This window comes from Pipra filicauda, unplaced genomic scaffold (assembly GCF_003945595.2).
Source record: "Pipra filicauda isolate LSUMZ 115617 unplaced genomic scaffold, ASM394559v2 scaffold324_size1259732_pilon, whole genome shotgun sequence".
Lineage (NCBI taxonomy): Eukaryota > Metazoa > Chordata > Aves > Passeriformes > Pipridae > Pipra > Pipra filicauda.
This window is the reverse complement of record NW_024104448.1, coordinates 723,420-746,438: the sequence shown is the minus strand read 5'-3', so window position 1 is coordinate 746,438 and position 23,019 is coordinate 723,420. Positions and strand designations below refer to the sequence as shown.

At 39.4% G+C, this 23,019-nt stretch overlaps 1 protein-coding gene across 1 annotated transcript in view; it reads left to right on the top strand.

Annotated features, from left to right (window-relative positions):
* Positions 1–23,019, top strand: part of MTMR10 (myotubularin related protein 10) — a 35,913-nt gene that overhangs the window by 5,295 nt on the left and 7,599 nt on the right. The window contains exons 3-12 of the mRNA XM_027740862.2: positions 8,194–8,330; positions 9,421–9,493; positions 10,486–10,628; positions 17,855–17,945; positions 20,316–20,487; positions 20,888–20,975; positions 21,137–21,225; positions 22,176–22,306; positions 22,432–22,501; positions 22,699–22,769. Of these exons, the coding sequence (XP_027596663.1) occupies positions 8,194–8,330; positions 9,421–9,493; positions 10,486–10,628; positions 17,855–17,945; positions 20,316–20,487; positions 20,888–20,975; positions 21,137–21,225; positions 22,176–22,306; positions 22,432–22,501; positions 22,699–22,769 (1,065 nt within the window). The remainder of the gene's footprint in view (positions 1–8,193; positions 8,331–9,420; positions 9,494–10,485; positions 10,629–17,854; positions 17,946–20,315; positions 20,488–20,887; positions 20,976–21,136; positions 21,226–22,175; positions 22,307–22,431; positions 22,502–22,698; positions 22,770–23,019) is intronic.

Here is a 23,019-nt window from a genome sequence, read left to right as displayed (position 1 = left end):
GGGTAATGCACAACCCCAGAGGTCTGCCCGTTCTGCCTGTCGTGCTATTAGGAGTCATTTTGCCTTAACAGCTCAGCGGAAAACTGTCCAATTGTACGAGTAGGAATGCTGCTCCTGTCAGTGTGTTTTCCCAGAGTAGGAATGCTGTTCCTGTCAGTGTGTTTTCCCAGAGTAGGAATGCTGTTCCTGTCAGTGTGTTTTCCCAGAGCAGGAATGCTGTTCCTGTCAGTGTGTTTTCCCAGAGTAGGAATGCTGTTCCTGTCAGTGTGTTTTCCCAGAGTAGGAATGCTGTTCCTGTCAGTGTGTTTTCCCAGAGTAGGAATGCTGTTCCTGTCAGTGTGTTTTCCCAGAGCAGGAATGCTGTTCCTGTCAGTGTGTTTTCCCAGAGTAGGAATGCTGCTCCTGTCAGTGTGTTTTCCCAGAGTAGGAATGCTGTTCCTGTCAGTGTGTTTTCCCAGAGCAGGAATGCTGTTCCTGTCAGTGTGTTTTCCCAGAGTAGGAATGCTGCTCCTGTCAGTGCGTTTCCCCATGGACAGCTCTGGAAAGAGTTGTTCTCCAGGAAGGCTTTGCTGCTCTGTTCAGGACGTGCCAGCCTGTCAGAGCTGGTGGCACCTGGACAGACCCTGTGAGAAGGCAGGTGCTGGTTGTTCCCAGAGCACCCCCATCTCTCGGGTCTCATCCCCAGTGCTGTGGGGTGCTCCCAGGGCGCTCACTGTGCAGCTGGCCATTGGAATGTCACTGGGGAAGTTTGTTCGTTTTTAAAGTTAGAATGTAAGATTAGGAAACTGAGGTAGCTTTGTAATTATAGTTTGTTTTCAGGAATCAGTGTCATGCTGGAGCGTGAAATTATTTTCAACATTTAAAAATGGCCAGATTAGAAAATCAGAATAGCAATTTGGAAAGTGATGCAATTCCCTAAAGCTTTTTTAAAATAGGATTTTTTTTTTGTGGTCTACACAAAGATTACCAAAAGTTTTTAAATAAATTATGAGAGTTTTGAATTCTAGATATGAAATCTGAAACTTTCTGCAGTTTTTCATATTCTAAGAAGTTTAAAAATGAACCAAACATTTTACTTATATTTAGAATAAATGAGACATCACTTCCAGTAAGTATATAGTAAATGCTTTTTTCTATTACAGCTTTTTTTGTTTGTTTGACTCAAAGTAAATTTTCAGACATGGTTTGGGTTCAGTTAACCGCTTGTTTTGTGTTTGGTTTTGCTTTTTTAAGGACTGGCATGATATAAGTACTACCAAGGCAGTCTGGAGTAGGAGTAGGTTTTACTGAATGGAGTAATTTTGTTCTGCCTTCTTTGTCTTGAATGACATCTCTGAAAATTTCTGACTAGTAATGTATTCCAAGTATTTGCAAATATCTACAAATATACGTTCCTTTGTGCAACAGATTAATGATAGGACAATATGGAAATAATTCTTTAAAGGTAGAAGGATGACCCTGTTTTAAAATTAAACATTTTAATGTTTCTACATGTGCATTTTGCAAAGGATTCCCAAACTAATTGGTGTCTGTCCACTCTGTCCCACATGTATTTAATGCTACAAGTCATTAAAGTCCAGAAAGGGAATAAAATGTTTGTGTAGATTCTGAGCTGACCCACCTACTGGGGTTTTTGTCTCCTGGCAATTATATTTACTTCCAATGAAGTAAGTCTTCAGTGAACTAATTTAGATGTAATTTCTAAACATATGTTTCTGTATTGATTTATTTATTAGGCCAAACCTGCATAATTTAAGGTAGACCCAGTAATACATTACAATTTCAGCATCTATAACTTGTATTGGTAACACAGTTATAAAATAACAGGCTGAAAACCTCAGTCCTCTCAAATTGTTACTGATTATATTGTTTAGGCAGAGTCAGGCTTTGGGAATCTGTAGTTTATGTAGCCAGACTAAAAATATGCAAAACACAAAAGACACTCCCTCCTCACTGGCTTGTCTATTGTTCACATTACAGACTCTGACCAAATCATCACTAAACTTTTGTTGGGAGAGTTTGGTGATAGGGTTTATTTTAATTTGGCCCAACAATGCATACTGATGACAAGAGGAGCTGGTTATTATTCCATTTTTCTCACCACAGGTGTGTGTTCTTATTAACTCCTTGGTGCTGACACTTTTTTTGTGCAACCAAAGAACAAGCCAGATCAGAGAGCTAATTGAGATGAAATCAGAACTGGCAAAAAAAGGAAGGGAAAAATGCATGTATAGAATTATTTTCGGCTGGATCAGTTCTCTGGTGCAACCGTCACAAATGGCAGTGCCAGCATGAGGCTGGAGGTGGGAATGAATGTTTCTATTTTAGGGGTAACACAAGTTGCTGGATTGAAGCTGCTTTGTAAGCAGCTTTTTAGTCTCGTGCAATACTTTGTTTCTGATCTAGTTGGCAATGAGAGTCTTGCTCCTGACCTGATGGATGTTTCCTCCTTGCCACCTGAGCTCCTGTTTGTTGCCTACTCTACTTCCTTGTGTCCTTTGCTGTGGTTCTGAGGTGTGTGGGGGTTTTTGTGGAGCATCCCATCCTAGTTCAGAAAAGCACTTATCTTCTCAGGTCATTTCCTTCTGCAAGGTTCCCAAAGATTGACCACTATAGGGCAAACACTGATGTTAGTCCTGTTATTATGCATGGGACATGAAGAGATGATCTTTGAAGACTTTCACCCAGAAACCTTTACTTTTTTTGCTACTTTTTTCCTTACTGAGCATTTTTGAAATTTATCTAAGCTCTTGCCATACTCTTCCTCTTTTCTCTTTGCCAGCACACTAGAGAAACTGTGCAATATATATATATGGTATTTTAATAACAATTTTCAATTAAGATTGGCAAAGCAAGTTCTTTTGGTACTGTGCATTTAAAACACACCACTCTCCAAGCAGTGGCCAGAGTTATTCTTTGACAGAAATCTCAGGTTCTGCTATTAAAAATTAATGCAAATAGAATATATCCGAATTGCTTTTCATTCCCCAAATATCACAGAATTGAGCTGTCCTTTTGGAACAACATTTTACTTGGTTTTTATTTTTTTGCTTTCTGCAGATGTACAGAAAATTAAATATAGTCTGTTCTTTAATCATGAAAATATTGAAAAATAGTTATGGGGAAAGGCAGGTGACATTTACAATAGTGTGCAGCTTTTTTTGTCTTTACATACCTTAAATACATTGTAAGAGCTCATGAAAATCAGAAAAAAGACAAAAGACAATTTTTTCATGAGCTTACAAATACTTTTTTCTTAAGTTTGGAAGTGGCTGAGTACACTGAACAGAAGATTCATTTAGAAGTGGGTTAGAGACATTTACATCTCAATGCTTGTTGCATACTAATAAACTCATACAGTTTTGGTATTCTCTCTACAAGAGAGCAGCTAAATGGGTAAAAATGTTCTAGATTTCAGTTACTTATTAACGAAGTTTTTATTGGGAATTCTTACTCGGGAATTTCCAGAAGTTAATTATTTGCCAATCATGCTACAAGTGAACTCATTATTGTCCAGTCTTAATGGTTAAATGGCTACTTGAATTAACTTGAGCTTTTCTATTGTGAGCTTATAAGACTATCTTTCACGTAAACAAGCTATTTTTCTGTTGTCTTAATTGGGTATAATCACTATCAGCGTTATAAATGAGAAACGGGTTTTGTTTCCTAAGTGTATCCACTAGGTGCTAGGTTTTTATTAATTTAAGTAGAAATTATATGACTGCAGAAAGTACTTAACCTCTATTGTCCTTATGTCTATCAGACCTTGAACATAGACCAAACATACCCACAGAGCTTCAATGTTCATTAAAGAAAGTATATGCTGCTAAATCTCTTCTTGTGCTTCTAGTGCAGTATTGGAAAAGTTCCCTTAGCAACATGTAGGGTACCTGCAAACTTGCCGAGCATGTAGCATCTGCATTATTAATTTATGGAGCATGATTTCAGCCATTCATTGCCTCTAGCAAGTGCCAGGTTCTCGATGTGATAAAAAGATTGTCTATTAGTATTAATTGCTTGAGGTGTCTTTTTTTGTTGGTGTGTTTCTTGAACTTGAAGCTAAGATAATACAGAATCTTAAAGCAGCAAACATAAGAACTGGCCATATAGGTGAAAGAGGATTATTTATGCATCTCCTGCTGCTGTAAAGAATCCAGAGTGTTGCCTCTAGAGAAAAAAGGAAAATTTTTATATACAAAAATTTTTATATTCTAAAGCAGTGCTAATTCTGGCAGTTCTTGCTTATTTTCTCAGATCTATCAGATTTTCTTATTGTCTGATTACCCTGTGATTGATAACAAAATACACAAAAAAGCTAAGCAAATTTTTTAGATATTTTGTGTGATCTGTATTTATGCAGGTATCAGATCCAGAGTTCCTCGTATAAGTTACAAATTGCTACCTTCATAAGATAAACAAAAAAATTAAACTTGATCCTGTGAGGCACAGCACCAAAAGTTACAAAAATATTATGGGGAAAATGGTGCAGAATATCCTTTATTTTAGGATGTTAGTGATTAGGGGTTGTGTTTTCAAATTTTGAGGAAACAAATTGCAGTAAAGCCTGGCCCAGACTCAGTGTGACCTCAGGCTGGGGAGAACAGGGTGCTGCTGCTCCCAGCTGGGACACCTGTGGGTCCCTCCCCAGCTGGGACACCTGTGGGTCCCTCCCCAGCTGGGACACCTGTGGGTCCCTCCCCAGCTGGGACACCTGTGGGTCCCTCCCCAGCTGGGACACCTGTGGGTCCCTCCTGCTGGTCCCTGCACTCAGCACCTTCAGTCCTGCCCCTCTTGGCTCCAGTTCCTGGGTGTTCCCATGCCCTGCTGCCTGATTTTTATTTTGATGGTAGTGCATTATGGTGGATTAGATACATACCACAAATTCTCTTAACATCCAAAATATGAACCAGTCAGATTGCACATGCTTTTGGGAGATTTAGCAGAATTTCTGTGAACTTGAACAATTTTGATGTTGTGTGTTAATGGAGGGTTTACGAACTAGACAGATTCTTCAGTCTCGTGTTATTTTTCTGATTCATGTATTCAGTGTAGAAATATTTTTATTAAAAATGATTAGGCTTTATGTGTAAGGGTGGCAACTCTAAATTTTCTTCTGGTTTCCTGTCAGAGTTTAAACAAACTGCTCTTGTCGCCTGAGATCATTCTTTGACTCTTGGAGTCACATGGAAGTGTTGACTGCTGTTTGCTGTCTGGAACAGCTCGTGACTGTTTACTGGAAAAAAGCAGCAGCTACATTGTAGAAATGTGCAGTGTAATATCTCTGAATAGCTCTGTTGTTGACACTTGTATAGAAAAATCACCTACTCAACTGCAAATACAAGAAAGCTTCATTGTGCAAGTCCTACACTTACTACTTACATTGTTTATCTGCTTTCCTAAACTTGACTTAATTCACACCTTTTTATATTGCTCATTAGAGATGTCCAAATGAGGGATAAAAGACAGGTCAATATAAAATTCCAAACCTGCGTTAAAAAAAAGTCAGTTTCTAGAGGTGTTTGGAAAGTGCAGCTATTAAATTGGCATTGCAAACTTTCTCCTGTTTCATTGTAAATGTTTCAGCCCCTCGGGTGAAGGCCATGTGCGTGCACTCCCTGTCCTGGCACACCATAATCCTCAGGTTCAAAACTGACAGCTCTCTGTTAGGGCTGCCAACTTGAGAGCAAGGAAGAAGTGAGGCCAAAAAATCCAGGATGTTTTTTTGTTGGATGAAATGAGATTAAATGAAGGTGCACCGGAATAGAATTAGTATTAACATGTTGCAGTGTAGCCACACAATTCTAAGGAATGGAGGAGGAAAGTAAAAAGGGCGGGCTTTGGTAAGAGAATGACGAGGCAAGTTTTAAACTGTAGTAGATTCAAAATGAAGATATTTGTATGTATTGTAGCATCAAAGATATGAAGTACTGGAATAGTTTGGTAATAGTAATTTGTGCTTTTAGCAAGAGTGTGATACTAAACAATATTATACTTGATAACAGATAAGAGAATGTTATACCAAAAAAATACTTATGGAAGTTGCACTTCATTTCACGGTGTATTTAACTCTCCATATTTTTTTATTAGAAATGCTGTGATACACTGGCAGTACTGAGAGGGCAGAATAAAAAATATGTAGCACTCAGTTTGTGGAGAGGAGAAGCTTCATAGACACGTGACTGAGAACTTGACATTGAATAGTTGAAGACTTAACACCAACTGTGAGGAGAAATTACTTCAATATATGGTTTGGGCTTTTGCAGTTATTTAAGTAAATGGCTTACTAGAAGAAATGCTGGGCATTAAGAAGTTTCAGGCCAGACCCTGCTAGAAGTATTGAAACATTTTCATTGCAGCGTTTAGTAGAAGTAGGGCTTGTCATTCTCATGTACCCCATTATAAAACATTGTTTTCAGTTGCTGTGGACTTGGCTGAACTTTAACTATTTGTACTGAAGCTGTCAGAATCAGATTTTTTGTTTTCAAATTCAAAAGCTTATTTAAGCACAGTTTAGTAGTGTTTGAGAAAAGGCTTTAAAGCTCCAGCATATCTGCTTATAGAGCATTTTCACTACTCCTGCCACTTCTGGCATAGATTATGTGTGTGTATGATAACCACAGGTCAATGAAAGTTGTCTCCTGACATCTTCAAGCATAATTCTGACAGCTCAGGGCTACAGACTTAGTCCAAGAGATTTTTGTAGCTGTTTATCATGACTGAACTAGAAGCAGGGATTCTGCTGCTGCTCTTAGTGACTTCCATGCTGATCCCTAATCGGATTAGGGGTGAGAGAGCCAGTAGGACAGTGGAGTTTAATAGCTCAGGGTGAGGAGCATGTGCAGGAACTGGCAAAAGGTCCATTTCTACTCAAGCGTCTGAGGATGCTAAAGACAGTCCTTTGAATGTCTTGTTACGTGGCTGCAGTGAGAACTATCTGAGGAAAATACTTTCTCTGGATCAGGAGACAGGTGGGAAGCTTATTCCGAGCTATGTTCACTCTCACTGGACACAAATAACTGATTTGTGCCCTTACAGCCACCCAAAAAACTGCCTGTTTTTGTGCAAAACACAGGACACTCTGAGACTGCATTTCAGGCAACTGGGACTAAATATGCCCAACCTATTATGAGCAAATTAGGCTTCAGCAATCTTTAGTCCTTAGTCTTTTTAAACAGAAACCTACAGCCAGTATGAAATTACACTTTTCTTGGAACACGCTTCCACTCCCACACTATTTATGGTTGACAGCAGCAGCTGGAGGTGGTTCATCTGATGACAGAAGCAAAAGTCCTACACAGGGATAAAATGGATTACCACGTTAAATTCCTGAAGTAAGAATTGCTGTTTTGCTTCCAGAAACCTCTGTTGCAGAACTAAAAAGTAACATTATCTGTAGTGATTTACTTTTGCTTTTTAAGTCATCGTCAGTCTCATTTGCCTATGTGCTTTTTTATTGTATGACTTATGCCAGACCAATTAGCATAATTTATTTTTTTCTTCATTTAGATCTCTGTTTTGCAAAGGAAAATGATTGGTCTCCTTCCGTAGACAGTCACAGTAGAAACTCTGAAATGTGTTTGTGTTCTGGTTTTTCTTTTTTGAAATCACCTGAAAATCTGTTTATAAATACAAAACTAGATGTGACCTGATAATTCTGAATTCATGAAGTTCGTAAAACTCTCTGAAGTACTTAACAATATCCAACTAATTTCAGTTTTTAAAATAAATACTAGCTGAGGTACAGGAATGTATGCTTTTGTTTAAAGGACACTGTTGTTCAAACCAATGAATTTTTAATAGTTGAGAATTGCAGATTTTCCTCTTGGATATAGGGAAAGCATTGTGTAGTTTTTTTGGTTTTGGCTGTGGGTTGTTTTTTTGTCATTTGTTTTTTTTTTTGTTTGTTTTTGTTTGGTTTTTGGGTTTTTTTATGATTGGTTGGTTGTTTTGGGTTTTTTGTTTGGTTGGTTGGTTTTTTCCTTTTAACTACTGCACAATATTGTCCATTTTGGAATGGTAGTTTTCTTTTTTTCCCTGGACTGGTGTTAGTTAAATTCCAGGTTTACCCAGAAGAGACGTATAACTTGAAAGAGGTAAAGAGATAAGGGTTTCTTGGTACTACAGACTTAGAAATTGTTGTACCTACAAGATGTATAAAGGCTTCTGTTTTCCCCTCCCCTTTTTCTTTTTAAGGTGAAATCGTGGTAAATGAAGTGAATTTTGTAAGAAAGTGCATTGCAACAGACACGAGCCAGTATGACCTGTGGGGCAAGTTGGTTTGCACCAACTTCAAGATTTCCTTCATCACGGATGACCCGATGCCACTGCAGGTTTGTTGCTGCTCACGCTGCTCACCAGGGCAGTGTGCCAGGGGAAACACAGGGAATGGCTCAGATCTGATATCCCCATGATGCCCTCTAAAACAAAGCAGGCTAAAGGATGAGGTTCCGCTGTCCTGTTCCCGGTGTGCTGCTGTTCCATCCCTTCACTGAGAGGATCAGAACAGAGCAGGTTTGCACAGAGGTACATCCAGCTCTGCTCACCTCTGTGTGTGGAGCTGCCTCGGGAAGTGGTTTGACCAAAGACAAAGCAGGAGTTGTAAACAAACTGTTCCTCCTTGAAGGAGATAATTGCAAATGTTCCTTTGAACAGTGTCAGATCAGCAAAGCCTTTCATGTGGCTGAGTTTTATTGGTGTTACTGATGGAGGGCAGAGTAACCATGAAATGAGTTTTCATTGTACATGAAGCAACAAGAAAAGGGAAGAGAGAAACTCTTTTGTCTTTGTCAAAGCAGAACATGTGACATTCAAAACCCTGATCTGTTTTTGAACAGCACAGCACACTGCACTGTTGGGAAGTACAAGTAATGAGCTATGTAGTATTTTCAGTGAAGTTTGCACTTTCATTTGGGGCTTTTAAAAAAAACTAAGCATTGTGTAAAGCTCTGAAAGTAGATAAATGCTCATTCAGTAATGGTAAGTTTGACTAAAGCTACTTCAAAAGGTTAATTTTTGACATGAAGTAGTTGTCAAAACTTGCTCCTTAAAGTAGAGTTAATATTTTTTTCTTTCTATGGTCACTGTAATAATTGAAGATTCCTTATATTCGATCAATATTTTACACTTCGGATTGTATTGAATTTCTACCGGTAATTTTTGAGGCTAATTCAGTAAATTCAGTGCAAATATTGAGCTTAATTTGCATACTCTACTGGGGTTTCTGAAATGCTGGGTGTGCAGTTCACCAGCACAAGAAGGCTGCTTCCACAACCTCTAATTGCCCGTGAAGAGGCAAGGGTGGTACATGTTAGAAAAGCCCAGGCATGCCTGATTTTTATCCTAGTTTGTTCAAAGTTGTGCTGTATATCTGGTTGCAAACTGCAGAACTGCAGTTAATGCCTGTGAGTTCATGTGTTTCAGAAGTTCCATTTTAAAAACCTCCTGCTCGGAGAACACGATGTCCCGCTCACGTGCATTGAGCAGATTGTCACAGGTACGTCAGGAACAGGGACATGGAATGACAGTTGGGCAGAATTGTTGAGACTTAAGGTTTTATGTTATTAACCTTCCCTGATTTGAAGAATTTGGTTTATTTAAATTTAGGATAAAACCCTTAAAAGCTGAATAAATCTTGAGGTGCCACGCAGGAGACTTATTTAGTTGGGTCTTTATATTGATTTTAAATTTAACTACAGTACTGAATCAACAAGTGTTCTAGGATAGACACCTACTATAGCAGTACAAAATGTTGTTAGCAACTTCTTTATATTCAACATATGAATCTGCCAGTGAAACACACTGGATGGCAAAAAGCATATCGCTTATACAATTTACACATAGCTGGGATATCTGACAACAGAAATGCTGTAGTTTTCAATCTTGTCTAATTCCTAGCAAGTTAGTAGCTAATGGTCCTAAAAAATCTGCAAATGACAGTAGACATCTTAATCTAAAGAAATAAAATACTTATTATGAAGAAGCAGTTTCTGTTTTGTTGGATTCTTTAGGCGAACCCATTTCTTAAGAGGAATGTTTTTCCTCTTTAATTGTAGAATTTCATGTAAGTGATAATTTTTCAAATCTTTATGGCATGGGCTGTTAAATACTTGGTTTTCTGACTGTAGGTAATTTAAATCATTAGTTAAAAATTTTCAGTACCCAAAGTTTGTTGTGATCACTGTTTAAAGATTAATGTGGATCTGAGGAAGAACATTATGAAGAAATGTTTTTTTTAAACTGAAGAGGTTATATTACCTGTTACATTGTCTTGCACTGGCCCACCTTTGTTACCCCTTTTTAAAAACATGAGGTTTACCCTAAATTTAGTGAAGCACAAGCTTTTACTAGCAGGAATTAACAGATTTTCTACCTCAGTTGAAATAGTCTATTAAATAAAAAACTGGTAGCAACATGACTCTGTCTGTTTGAGCTAACCTTGTGAATACTTACAGAGCACAGTCCAATAACTTTGTCTCTTATTTGCAGTGAATGACACCAAGAGGAAGCAGAAGGTCCTGGGTCCCAACCAAAAACTTAAATTTAATCCAACGGAATTAATAATTTATTGCAAAGACTTCCGGATTGTCAGATTTCGTTTTGATGAGGCAGGTCCCGAAAGTGCAAAAAAGGTATTAAAGGCTTCTTATTATGTCCTGCCTTGTAGTCATTACATATAGCAACAGTTGTGCAGAGAAGAACATTTTGTATTATGTTTTGACAGACAAGTTAGGGGGTAAGAATTGCAAATTAGTCACATTCTATTACAGCAGAATATCTAGATATCTAGAGTCAAAATTATTAGGGAAAAATTTAATGTGATGTATTAACTGTTTCTTATCATAATAGATAAAACTGTATATCTTCTCATATCTGTTGTACTTTAAAAAATTACGAATTTGTTAAATAAGTCTTTTTAAAGACTGGAATCCGAATACTGCATTGCAGCTGTACAACAGATGTTTGTCCTTTTTATGGAAAATGTTTGAAACTTTGATACATTTCTGAAAGTTGTAAGCCTAATTTACCACTAGGTTGAGTGTACTGCCTTGTGGATATCCTTCTTAATTGTTTCACACAGCAAGTTCTTCAACAAGCTCTTGCAAAGACCAGTTTGCCTAATCTACATAAAACATTTTCTTAGAGAAGACTGGTGTACCTCTTGACAGGAGGAGTTACCTTGGTCTGTACCCTCCTAGACATGTCATTCCTTGCCCCGTTTCCCCTGGTTGCCAGGAGTGTCCCCAGAGTGGTACAGGGTTGTTGGGCTGTGCCCCTGGGTGATCTGTGCTGGGCAGGGGTGCCCAGCCTGCACACACTGGCTGTGCTGGGCAGGGGAGCCCAGCCTGCACACACTGGCTCTCTGCTGTCAGGGGCTGCTCCAGCTCCTCTGGCCTCCGTGGCATAGCCAGCCTTTCGTAAGGAATGACCCAGTTTGCTCTCAGAGCTTTAGAATCCCCCTTCTCAGTAGGATGAAGTTCGAGTTTAGCCCTGTAAGTCCTAAGAACCATCTGCCCAGGCATAAGTGTGTTTGCAGTTCCAGCCGAGTAACTGCAGAGCCGGCCCATCGCTGCTTCCCCTGCTGCCCTCCCTGAGAGCAGGGGCAGGGTACTGCAGACACTGTTCTGGCCTTGCCACTTGTGCAGCTCCTCCCTGTTGCTGCCTTGGCTGTTTGTAACCTTTCATGTCTGGCAATCTTCCAGCAGCCAGTTCCCCTTTGACAGCTTCCCAGAAACCTCCCTGGAGCAGTCCTCGCCTGCTGCATCTGTACAGCAACTGTGTCTAGTTGGCTGTTCCAACTGAGGAGGGTGATTTGCCTGGAGAAGGGAGGAAGAGAGAATAAACTCAGCATCTCATTAGTGCTTTTCAGGCTGCATTTACTTCAGCCAGAGCAAACAGTGAAACCTTTTTAGGAAAGCATTTACTTTAGGCAGTTACAATTACGTGGTCTTAGGTGGTTCCTAGGAAGAACAGCTAGTTCTGGAGAAGGATCTGAGTTGGTGTGGTTATAAACACTGTGCTGGTGGTGACCAGAAGTGTTACACCTGCCATTTTCAAGTATCAGAATATGCTCACTAGAGAAGTCCAAGAAAACGTGTACAAATGTCAACTGTGTGGCTACTGTTGCAGTTTTAATGCAGCAAGTAGATTACTGCAACTCTGTGTGGGTGAATCACAGAAGCACAATTAAACTGAAGGGGGAAAAGGTTCTGTTAATAACATGTTCTGTTAGCTTTAAAATATAAATGTGTAAACCATGAGGTCCTTAGATCAGTTTTCCTGTATCAGGATTTTGCTTATATTATTTTGGGGGGCTGGCGAGCACATCTAGAAGGGGCTTACGCAGCATATTGACTGGAGGTGTCTTGCTCTTTCTGACATTTAGGTGGCATGCTGGCACCACACTCTGGAAAGATTTTATCTGCTTTCTGTTTCTGCCCTTCAGGTAGTACCTATTAGCAAAGTTGTCTTGATGTTTAAAAACAAAGTACAGCAACCAGGCCTCCTTAAAGTTCTGAAGGGCCTCTTTAATCCATATCTACATCCAGCTCTTTGTGCCTGAAAACACTGGTAGCTGTCTGCTTGGAAATAACTGTGTGTGCATAACTTTTGTAGGAAAGACCAAGACTTGAAGTATAACTGAGTTCTGATGTGAGGGAAATCCTGCTCATGGGCTGAGTGCGCATTGTCCTCTGAGTGGGAGAATGTTGCAGAGGAGGATGCATGGGAGGGGCCTGGGGACACCATCAGCTAGTCCACCTTTCTCTTCAGAGTTGCCAGGGTTAGATTGGGCTGTAATGAAATGTCATCCTTGTTACACAGAGGAGTAGCATCCTGTAAATAAAGCAGTGGTAGGTCAAAATGAACTATCTAGCTACTAAAATATACACTTCAAGTTATAGGAGTATAAATGTCTCTAACTTGTTGCCAGGTGATAGGAAATGTTCCCTTTAGTGCAATAATTATATAAAAACAGTACGCATGGTGATTACTATTTAAAATGAGCTTTAAATATATGGAATAATTACAAAGAGGACAGATACTAACTTTATACAGTTAAGTAATTTGCACAGTTCTGTGCATGTACTGGAAATACTCAACAGCATTCAGTGACATAAATTGGTGTTGGCAAAGAAAGTGTAATCTGTTCCTAAGGAAGTGCCTCTATTTGCTGAACAGAGCATAAGGGAGAATAATTAATTAAGCTACCTTACTAGAATAGAGATTATTCCAAGTCTCTCTGTGAGGATCTCAGCATTAATCAGTCAGGTAAATATTTTCTTCCTCATTTTTATTAGTGGATGTTTGGGAGACAAGAGTTAAGGAAAAAGAGAGGGAATGGAAATTTTCACTCATCACTGTTTAGCAGTTTAATTCTGTTTTGTCTCTAAAATAAAGCTATAGAGTCTCCAAAAGAAAGAAAGCCAGATGGGTGTGGGAGGAAGTGGAGGATGGGGAAGCAAGAGTAAGCAAGTTGAGGAAGTCTTAAGTTAGGCAGTGCAAAAAAAGGAAGCATTTTCACATTCCTTAAAGGAAAGGAATTATTTTGTTCCAAAAATGACAACAAACAGTCAAACTGAGAAGTCGTGCCATTTTCTAGCCACTGCAGTACTTGACATTAGACTGAGAAAATAAATATGAAAAGGTGAGGCTTTAGATGTTATGATTGTAAGATGATGGATAGAGTGTTGCCTCACCGTCCATATGGATCTTGGCAGTGCACCAGAATGGCACACACCCTGTATCTCCATAAATGTATCTCCATTTTCTCAATCCCTTTCTCTTCTGGAACTCCCTCAGTTTTTTTCCTTCAGGAAGTTTTTTGAATGAGAATGAGAGCAGTTTCAGAATCACATGCTCAGTCAAAGCAGAAGGAAAGTTATTTATCTCAAATCTTGTTTCCTGTGCAATCAAAACTAGCCTTCTCCTATGTCATAACACTTGGGATGAAGGGGAACATTTTTTTCCCAATTGTTATGAACAATAATATGAAACTCTTAAGAGTTTTGGACAAATGGTCCTGACCCTTTCTAATGTGTTCCCCAACTCTATTACCTTGCTCTAATTGTTTATACAGATCACAAAATTGGTAATGTCTCAAGACACAGGGAATGCATGGGAAGATACTGTCTTGGAGTGGGTTGGAGGGTGTGAAGAAAACTTATTTCAGAAGTAAACTTACAGAACGACAAAATGATTTTGGTTGGAAGGGACCTTAAAGCTCATCTAGTTCCACCCCCTGCCACGGGCAGGGACACCTTCCACTAGCCCAGGTTGCTCAAAGCCCCGTCCAACCTGGCCTTGGACACTTCCAGGATTGGGGCATCCACAGCTGCTCTGGACAAAGGTAAAAGGTATTTTAAAAAATAGAGAGGTATTTTAATAATTCTCTTAATGCTTAGGAAACCTGTACTTAGAATTCAAACACATTCTTGTACAAACAAGGATCCTGATATGTAAAAAATTTACTTGAGCTTTTGGAAGCTTTGTAATGTTTCCTCTCATGCCCAAACCAAATTAAGTATTATGTACAGCTGGTATTGGAATTCTTGCAGAAGTGGAAAAAAGCAGTTCTCAGTTAGACAATTCATAGCTTTGCAACTATGAGAACATGTGTGAGGGTTAGGACTGGAAGACTTACTGCCTGAATACTTATTTTCCCAAGAAGATTTCCAGCTTAGGAAGATTAACAAATTCTGTTTGTGGGGCTTGATCTGGCCCTGCTTGCATGACTTTCTGCTGCAAGTGTCTGCTTGGAATAGGAACTGCAGTAGCAAGGGAAAGCAGCATCCTTCCAGGCACTTGGTGAGACAGGTGGCCTGGCTTAAGGAAGCCGGGCTATGCTACCTTAGCACATCTGGAATAGGACTGTTCAAAACTCTTCTGCAAGAGCATTGGAAATACCTTGGAGCTCTTGTCCTTGGTAAAAATCCTGATGAAGTAGAGGGTGTGCCCTGCAAGTTATCATCTATTTTTCTCAGATAAGGGTTGAACAGGGGACATGACACAGGGAAGTGGCCTTTGTACTATGAAACAACTGCAGCCATTGTGTTTACTGCTTTTAATACATGAACTTTCCAACAAGCAGCCCATTCTCTTGTTATTTGTCTGAGCCTGAGTATCTAGAGCTTTACACAATTGTGAATTGGCAAGAATACCAAACATTTTTCAGTTTGATATGAGAAGGCTTCCTGTAAAACGTGTTTGGCTTCCAATTTAAGAGCTTTCTACTTACTGCGATAATCTGCTGAGATCTGTGGAATGTGCTTGTCTTTGGGATCTTTAGGACTATAAAACTACTATAGGGATTTAGTGAGGAATAAACTGAAGATGAGTATGTCTTTAATGCTTGTTTAGTGTATATATATGAGCAGAATTTTTCTAAAATGTAAAAATGAAGATAGCAGCAGAATAAATATATCACTCTTTTAAATAAAAGAAATAGAGGTCAAACTGTTTCACCCATGCAATACCTGGTGCGTTTTTTCTATTCTATGGAACCCTTGGAGGGATTTTTCAGCTGCTTTGTTTAAAAGCACAGCTATGGTGTCATATTTTTTTGGGGAACCAGATCTGAATGGTTACTATCCCCTCTCCTGCCATTTTCTCCCTCTTAACACAGCAAACCCCCCCATCTTTTTCAAATGTAGCAAGTAAATGACAGAGATTTCAGCTGCTGCTTTCAAAAATAGGTTTTACTGTATTTCTATTGTGTTATTTGGCAGCACAATGGAATTTTTTTCATGTCTTGCAGTTTATCCTGAAGCCTTGAGAGTGGATCAGTGTAGTAAAAGGCTTTCAACTTTCACTCCGTAAAAGATGAGGAATAGCTCTGCTAGAATCAGTTAGCAGTGAAAAGCTACAAAGAAAAATGGAAGTAAAAATGTATATATACAGAGATTTCCATTGTGTTTCATTTTTAATGGTAGCCATAAGAAATCTGTTAGAAGTGGCCAGATATTGTTGAATAGCTGGCTTCTTCAGCTTTGGCTTGTACGCTGAAATCACAAGATTTAATAAAATGTGCATGCCTTCCAGTTATTTCATGATAGTCATGAAAAATTTTACCAAATCCTGGCAATGAGCTTGTAAATGTTCATTTGACAAGTCCTGCTAGACTGTTTCCCAGGGACACTTGTACTGTTTGGGTGTTCTGAGGGGTTGTCACCCTCGGAATGTTCTGTCCTCTATTTTCTTTTGCGGTTTCCTTGTAGAGCTGAAAGTGTGGGGAGATCAGCTAAAGAAGCTGTTGTTCTAAGACTTTTAGGAATTTTTTTGTTGGTGAAAAAACGTTTTCAGCTGAAATTAGTCTATTGTTGAAATTACTAGTTTTTTAAATAATGAGGAATGTCCCCATCAAAAGCCAAAGTATATAGAAATACAGCAAAGGTTCCATAATGCCATATATATTGCATACAAGCCAGTAGAAGTGTGGTAACTTTCTCCATGCAGAACTTAGCAGAACTGAGCTCTCAGGCTTTTTTCCTGTCCCTCAATGCTTTATTCCTTCAGTTCTGTTGTGCAAATCTTTCTTTTATGGCAATCACAACAAGAAAACTTTCCTTCATTAACAGAAAACAATTCTTGGATGCACAGAATGTTTTTCAAAAATAGTATCCTAAACTGCTACACCATGAATAAATGTGTCATTGTGTTCCCAAATGTGGAAAGTCATGGGAAGTTGAAGGGAAGGAAGAAAATTGGAAAAATTTTAGGTGGTAATAATGTGGACTTGCACTATGTCCCTGATTAAAAACTTTCGTCACATGCAATATCTGTATCTGAACATGTAGAACAGAGTCCTGTGGTTTATGGCCTTCTTTTCCTTAAGTATTTTCTTTAGAGATAAGGCAGGTACATTTTAGTAAAATGGAGAAGCAAATATTGAGGGAAGAGGGCAAAGCTCAAGACCCCATTGAAGTCCTGCAATTTGCAGTATAACAGTGCCAGTTTCTACTTGATTTTTTAAATTCCTGAGTGGGATTCTTCTGGATATTACGTTTTTAGTCAAATCTTCTGTATCTGTTAGTGACTATCTGCATTTAAAGAGAGAGAGACTAGAGAAGTTTGACTGTATTTTAAGTCTAGTATCTAATCCTAAACCATGTGCTGCACTCAAGTTTAATCTCAGGAGTCTTAGGGGAAGAACCAATGGGACTTCTGTAAAGGGATGTCACATCAAAAACCTCCTGGTACAACCAACAACTTTGTACAAGAAGTATCTATCAAATGCTGTTAAATACTGATACCAAATTTAAGTTCAGGAAGTGGCTGAACTGCTGAAAATTATGCTGGTAAAATTCCATTCAGTGTTTTCTGTGTTTCACCCCCTTCCTTAAGCATGGATTGCTGGCTGCTGTCAGGAGCAAAGTGCTAAGTTTACCTTGGGAATGGACTCAGCATGGCCATTCTTAGGTTCTTAGGCTATATTGATAAGTACTCTTTATTTTTAAAAATGTAGTTGAAATACCAGTTACAAATGAGATTTTGCTGTGCTGTGCTCACTGCCTGTGTGTTGTGCTCTGCTTTTTCTGTTCTCCTCCTTACTTCTCCGTTCAGGTGGGCAGGCACAACACACGAGCTCCAAGTCCTTGCTTGTCTCTCTGGATACAGAGGGTCATGTTTAGGGCTGCCTGTTGCAAAGACTTAGTCCACCCTTACCAGTTGGTCACTCTTGACAGATGATCATGATATGATTGCAGTGTGGCAAATATCAGTATGTGCAACTATATATTCACTCAGATAAAATATGGAAATAAAATATCAGAAGACTGATTTCTAGCTTTTCAACAGCTCTGCATACTTAAGGGCAATATTTTTTGTCTATAAATAACAGTAAGAAATGTTTCTCTCCTAGGTGTGCCTTGCAATAGCTCATTATTCTCAGCCAACAGATCTTCAGCTTCTCTTTGCATTTGAGTATGTTGGGGAAATGTATCATAATCTAGGTAAGTGTGAAAGTACTTTGATTGTGGTTTTTTCCTACTTCGTAATATGTATTTTTAGTAAGACTTCTGTCTGGAACCAGTGGCAAAAAGCATTTGAGGCTTTCTCCAGGGGTAACAAAATCGGCTTGTTCTGCACCCAGCTTCTTACTTATAATGGTTGTAAGTCATTCATTGTGATAGACGTTAACAACCAAAATCAAAAGAAATGTCTTTCCTGTCAGAAACAAAGCCAAAGTACCTATGTCAGCATGACTACTCCTATTTGTCAATCCACACTTCCATCCTCCTATTGTTTGTCTGCATCGGTGCTGTAGGTAGCCAGTTAATCTCCCATCAGGCAGGCTTGTTCACCTGCCCTTCTTTTGGGAATAAGTTTCTCTTCTGGTGGTATTGCAGGAGGATTTGTGCAACTTGGGACTCCATACCTTCTTTCCTAGAGGCTTACTAGGCAGTTCTTACCACTCAAAACCTCCACCACCCCTGCTGAGCTGGAGCACACCCTCTCTGCTCAAGGCCAGTCTCCACCTGAACCTTGTCAGTTAGGTAAGCCTGAACCAGATCCTTTGGAACTTGATTTCTAGTGCAATGCTGTGCGGTCACTGGAGTGTTCCCCAGCCAATACACTGCTGAAAGCCTCAGCTCTGCCTCACAAGCCTCACTCAGAGAAGGTGCCATTGCTGGAGTTCTGTGGTACTGAGAGATTCACTCAGCAGCTGGCACTAGAAACCACTGACCTGCCTGTTACCAAGTATGAATGTTGTGGAATTATGAGAGCAGGCCTTCAGATTTGCACAGAAATGCATGTTCTTCGTGCAGGTGCCTCCGTGACTGCCCTGTGCATGCACGAGAACAGCTGTGCATGTGATCATGCTGCACACATAAGTACACAGAGAATTTCTTACCTCCTACAACTCTGGCAGTTATTAAGGTCCATGTACTTTAGTGTTATAAAGGACTAGAGAGGAAGCCAGTTTGCAGATAAAATTGCAATACAATGTTAGTCTGTTACAAAGTTGCCTTTACTCTGTCCTTAAAATACCATTTGCTGTATGGAAAAATACCTAGTGGAAGAATTACATAAGGTGGGTAAAATGTTCCTCTGGAGCAGCAGACCAGAATGGCAAAGGATAGTTGTTCTGCTATCCTGCAGCTGCTGGAGAAGAGAGTTTGAAATACTTTTGGGTTGGGGGATTGTTGTTATTGTGAACTCGGGTTTGTAGCAGAGATCTCTGGCTTTACTCTTGCAATTCCAGCACTGTTTTATGACTCTCTATCCCTCCTACTCCCAGTAAAGTAAGAGGTGAGATACTGTCTTTGTGCTTCCTGAGGAACATAAAAAGCCTGCATTGCTCTGGTGTACATCGTTTTTTTCCCAGACTATATTTGATAGTTACATGTCTTGCTATTGAACAGTAAAATTGTGACAGTTTTTGTTAATTATCGTATTTCTCTGCTTCTGTCTTTGAAGAATTACTCCTTTCTGATTTTAGTCCAGTTTTCTTCAGAAAAACATAAGTAGTCAGAGTACCAGTGCAAGAATGAAATGGATAGATACAGAAAGTAGACACTGCACAGTCAGTGAGATGTCAGCAGAGCCCTGACGCTGTTCCTGCTGTGGCTGGGCAGGCTTACAGACTAGAACAGCCAAAGATCAGAGCTTTCACGGGGGAGCTGAGAGAGTTGTCTCAGTTTATTCCACCTTCCCCTAAAAATTTACTTCCAAGTGTCAAGAAACAAAAAAGCAGTTTCCTTTGACATTGCTGAGTGTCTCCTTGGCACCTAAAGAATGACCAGCAAAAGAGATCCTTCTGTATTAGCAACAAACTATAGAATCTCCTGGTCCCTTGACACAAAATGGTAGACCATCATTTTTTGTGGATATAAATATAGATATATAAAAACATATTTTAACCTGGCCTTCCATCTATTTTATTTGCTGTTAATACAGCAGTCATTTAAAGTTGTTGAAATTATATAAGTTTTATTTTTCTTTCTTCATAAGGTACCTATTAAAGGGTAGCCTGTAAAGGCTTTATTTTTTTAAAATGTTGTGAACTTTGGCATATTGAAGAAAGAAATTGCGTGACTGGACGTAACATTTGTTCCTGAGTGTTAATATGTGTCTTGCTTTCTATCAAGCAGCACAGCATACCAATTTGATGTTTTCTATTGAAATTGCGGGGGAAAAAAATGCATTTACATCTTCATGTATCACCAAGCTGTCACTAAATCACTGCTTTCTTGTAATGCAAAAATAGGTAATATTAGTCCTGATGCTAATGGCTCATTCTTGCAATTAGGAAGGTGAGGGGGTTAATTTTTTTCTTTCCTTTTTTTTTTAATGTGCATTGATGACTTTTCTCTTCCTAGCAAAGGTGAATGGCATAGACCCAGGAGGTGGTGGCGGTGGCATCGGCAGTGCCAGTGCTCAGCAGACACCTTTGTTTGAAACCTACTCTGACTGGGACAGAGAAATCAAAAGGACTGGTGCATCCGAGTGGAGAGTGTGTTCAGTCAACGAGGGGTATATGATTTCTACTTGGTAAGTTGCTCTGGGACACTGGGGGAAGGGAATTGTACTGCCTTGGAATTGTCCTGTCAGGAATTGTCTTGTCTCCTCTGCCACAGCCTCCGTCCCACCCAACCGTGCTCTGCACCTCACAAACGGGCTGCTTCCTGGAGGGCCCCCCAGCTGAAATATGCTGCAAGCCTTGTCATTAAAGGAAATGTCAGATTTTGGCATCTGTGGCTTTCATGCTTTTGTCCTTCCCTGTGGAACATACACGTTTCCAAACAGGTCTATCTGAGCCACGCCCATGCCATCACATGGGACAGCACTGCAGGGGCTGCTGTGGGGCAGTTTGACTGAGCTGCGGCAAGAGAGAAGCTGGTAAAAAACACAGGGGAAAGTGACCTTTCTTTATTGTATTTTTTTCCCCAAGCCTTCCAGAATATTTTGTGGTTCCATCTTCCTTAGCAGATCAAGACCTTAAGCTATACTCCTACTCTTTCATTGGGAGGCGAATGCCAGTAAGTGTTGTCTTTATTCTGTTGCTGTTCTTGATCATTGTACAATAAAGTTGTGTTTGCCAATGAACAGAGTTCTGTGTAGCATTAATAAGATATTTCTACAGAATAACACTAACCTATATTATTTTGTTGTTTCTTTTGTGTTTCTTTCCCCATATCAGTTATGGTCCTGGAATCACCCTAACGGGAGTGCCCTTGTAAGAATGGCCAACATTAAAGATGTGTTGCAGCAACGAAGGATTGATCAAAGGTAAGTGATTAGTTGAGTTATTCCCTAATCAGAGGGTCAGAATAACACAAGTGGTGACTGTAACATACAGCAGGGATGGATATTTGCTTCATAGTGTTGTAGTGTGGGGACTTCTGAGAGACTGTTCTCTGGATGTAGTTCTGGCACAATTTCTGTTCAAGGTCCACCTCAGTTTCAAATACTGAATAACTTTTCAGATTTTAGGGCATGTTTATTTTTTAGGCGGCTCATCATTAGGTGGCAGAATTTACTGATAAAGGATCAGATTTACTGTAACACAGCCTACATTGGTGGAGATTTTCTTACCTGCTTCGGCAAGACAGTGGGAACACTGGGAAATACAGTTCTGTAGATTTAGTGCCACAATGCACTTGGTATTTCTGTGAAACATTTGTCATTCGCTGTCCTTGATGAAAGATTGAAGGCATTTAGAGCCTTGCATAAGTACTTTACTAACTTGTTAGTTTTTGTTCTTTGGTTTAGTTTGTAGAGTGACTTTCTGTAGTAGTGCAAACACCTGCATTGTGCGAACTGGAGCTCTGAGTTTTATTTGAAACCTTGTCAGATTTCCTGACTTCACAAGCTTTATATATGTTCTGTTTATTTAGCATAGATAAGTCTTATTACAAATGATGGAAAATTAAAAATTGAATAGCACTATTTAACTGTCAGTCAACCTCAGATTTTCATTTCCCAAATGCATTGTTTTCATGTTCCAGCATTTCCATTTCTTCGTTTTGTGACTAGCACATACCAAAAATCTCTGAGTCGTTAGGTTTATGGCAGGAGCAATATATCTCCTGCATATAAACTAGGAAACTTTTTTTTTTTGAGAATAAGGTGCATGTTTTATGTGGTTCTAGTTTGCAGTTAAAGACTGTGGCACATTTCTTGAAAGACTGTTTCTTTCCTCTGCAATAACAAACCTGCTGATTCTTTTCCTGACATAGGATTTGTAATGCAATAACTCGGAGCCATCCCCTGAGAAGTGATGTTTACAAATCTGACCTGGACAAGTGTCTCCCCAACATCCAGGAAATCCAGGCTGCACACATCAAACTCAAACAACTCTGTGTCAATGGTAGGCTGGACTGGCCTTCTCTCACGGTGGTTATTTTCTTGAAATGCAGTGAATTCAAATAGATCTGGCTAACAGGGATAGTTATGTGAAGTTGTTCTGCAATGTCATTACTTTCCCTGTTGCAGAGCCTTTTGAAGAAACCGAGGAGAAGTGGCTGTCCTCACTGGAGAATACTCGCTGGTTAGAGTACATTAGGTTTGTACCACTAATGAGATGGTTTTAATGAGCTGTGGAAAGCTTTCAGCAGTGTAAATAAGCAATCCATCATTTGGAAGATTCTCTGTTTTAATATATGAGTTATATAGAGAGATATATAGATATCCCAAATATTTTTTCTTGTCGAATGTGAACCTGTTATATTAACTGTTAAATCACTTTCCTTTCCTGTCTAGATCATTTCTTAGGCATTCTGCAGAGCTTGTCTATATGATGGAGTGCAAGCACGTCTCTGTAGTTCTGCAAGGTAATGCAACGCAGAGCATCCTGTAATTCTGAACATTACTGTGATAATGGAGATAAACAGATTTAGATAAAATCAACTGTAATCTTTAAACATAAACCCCATCACTTCTAAATATGTTAGTCATTTGGGGAACTAGAAAGGAAAATAATTTTGTTATGTGTCTGAACTGTAGTATAGTCCTTAGCATCAAAGGAATATTTTGTTCTTGATGAATGCACTGTTGTGCTGAGTACTGCAGGAACCCTTTCTG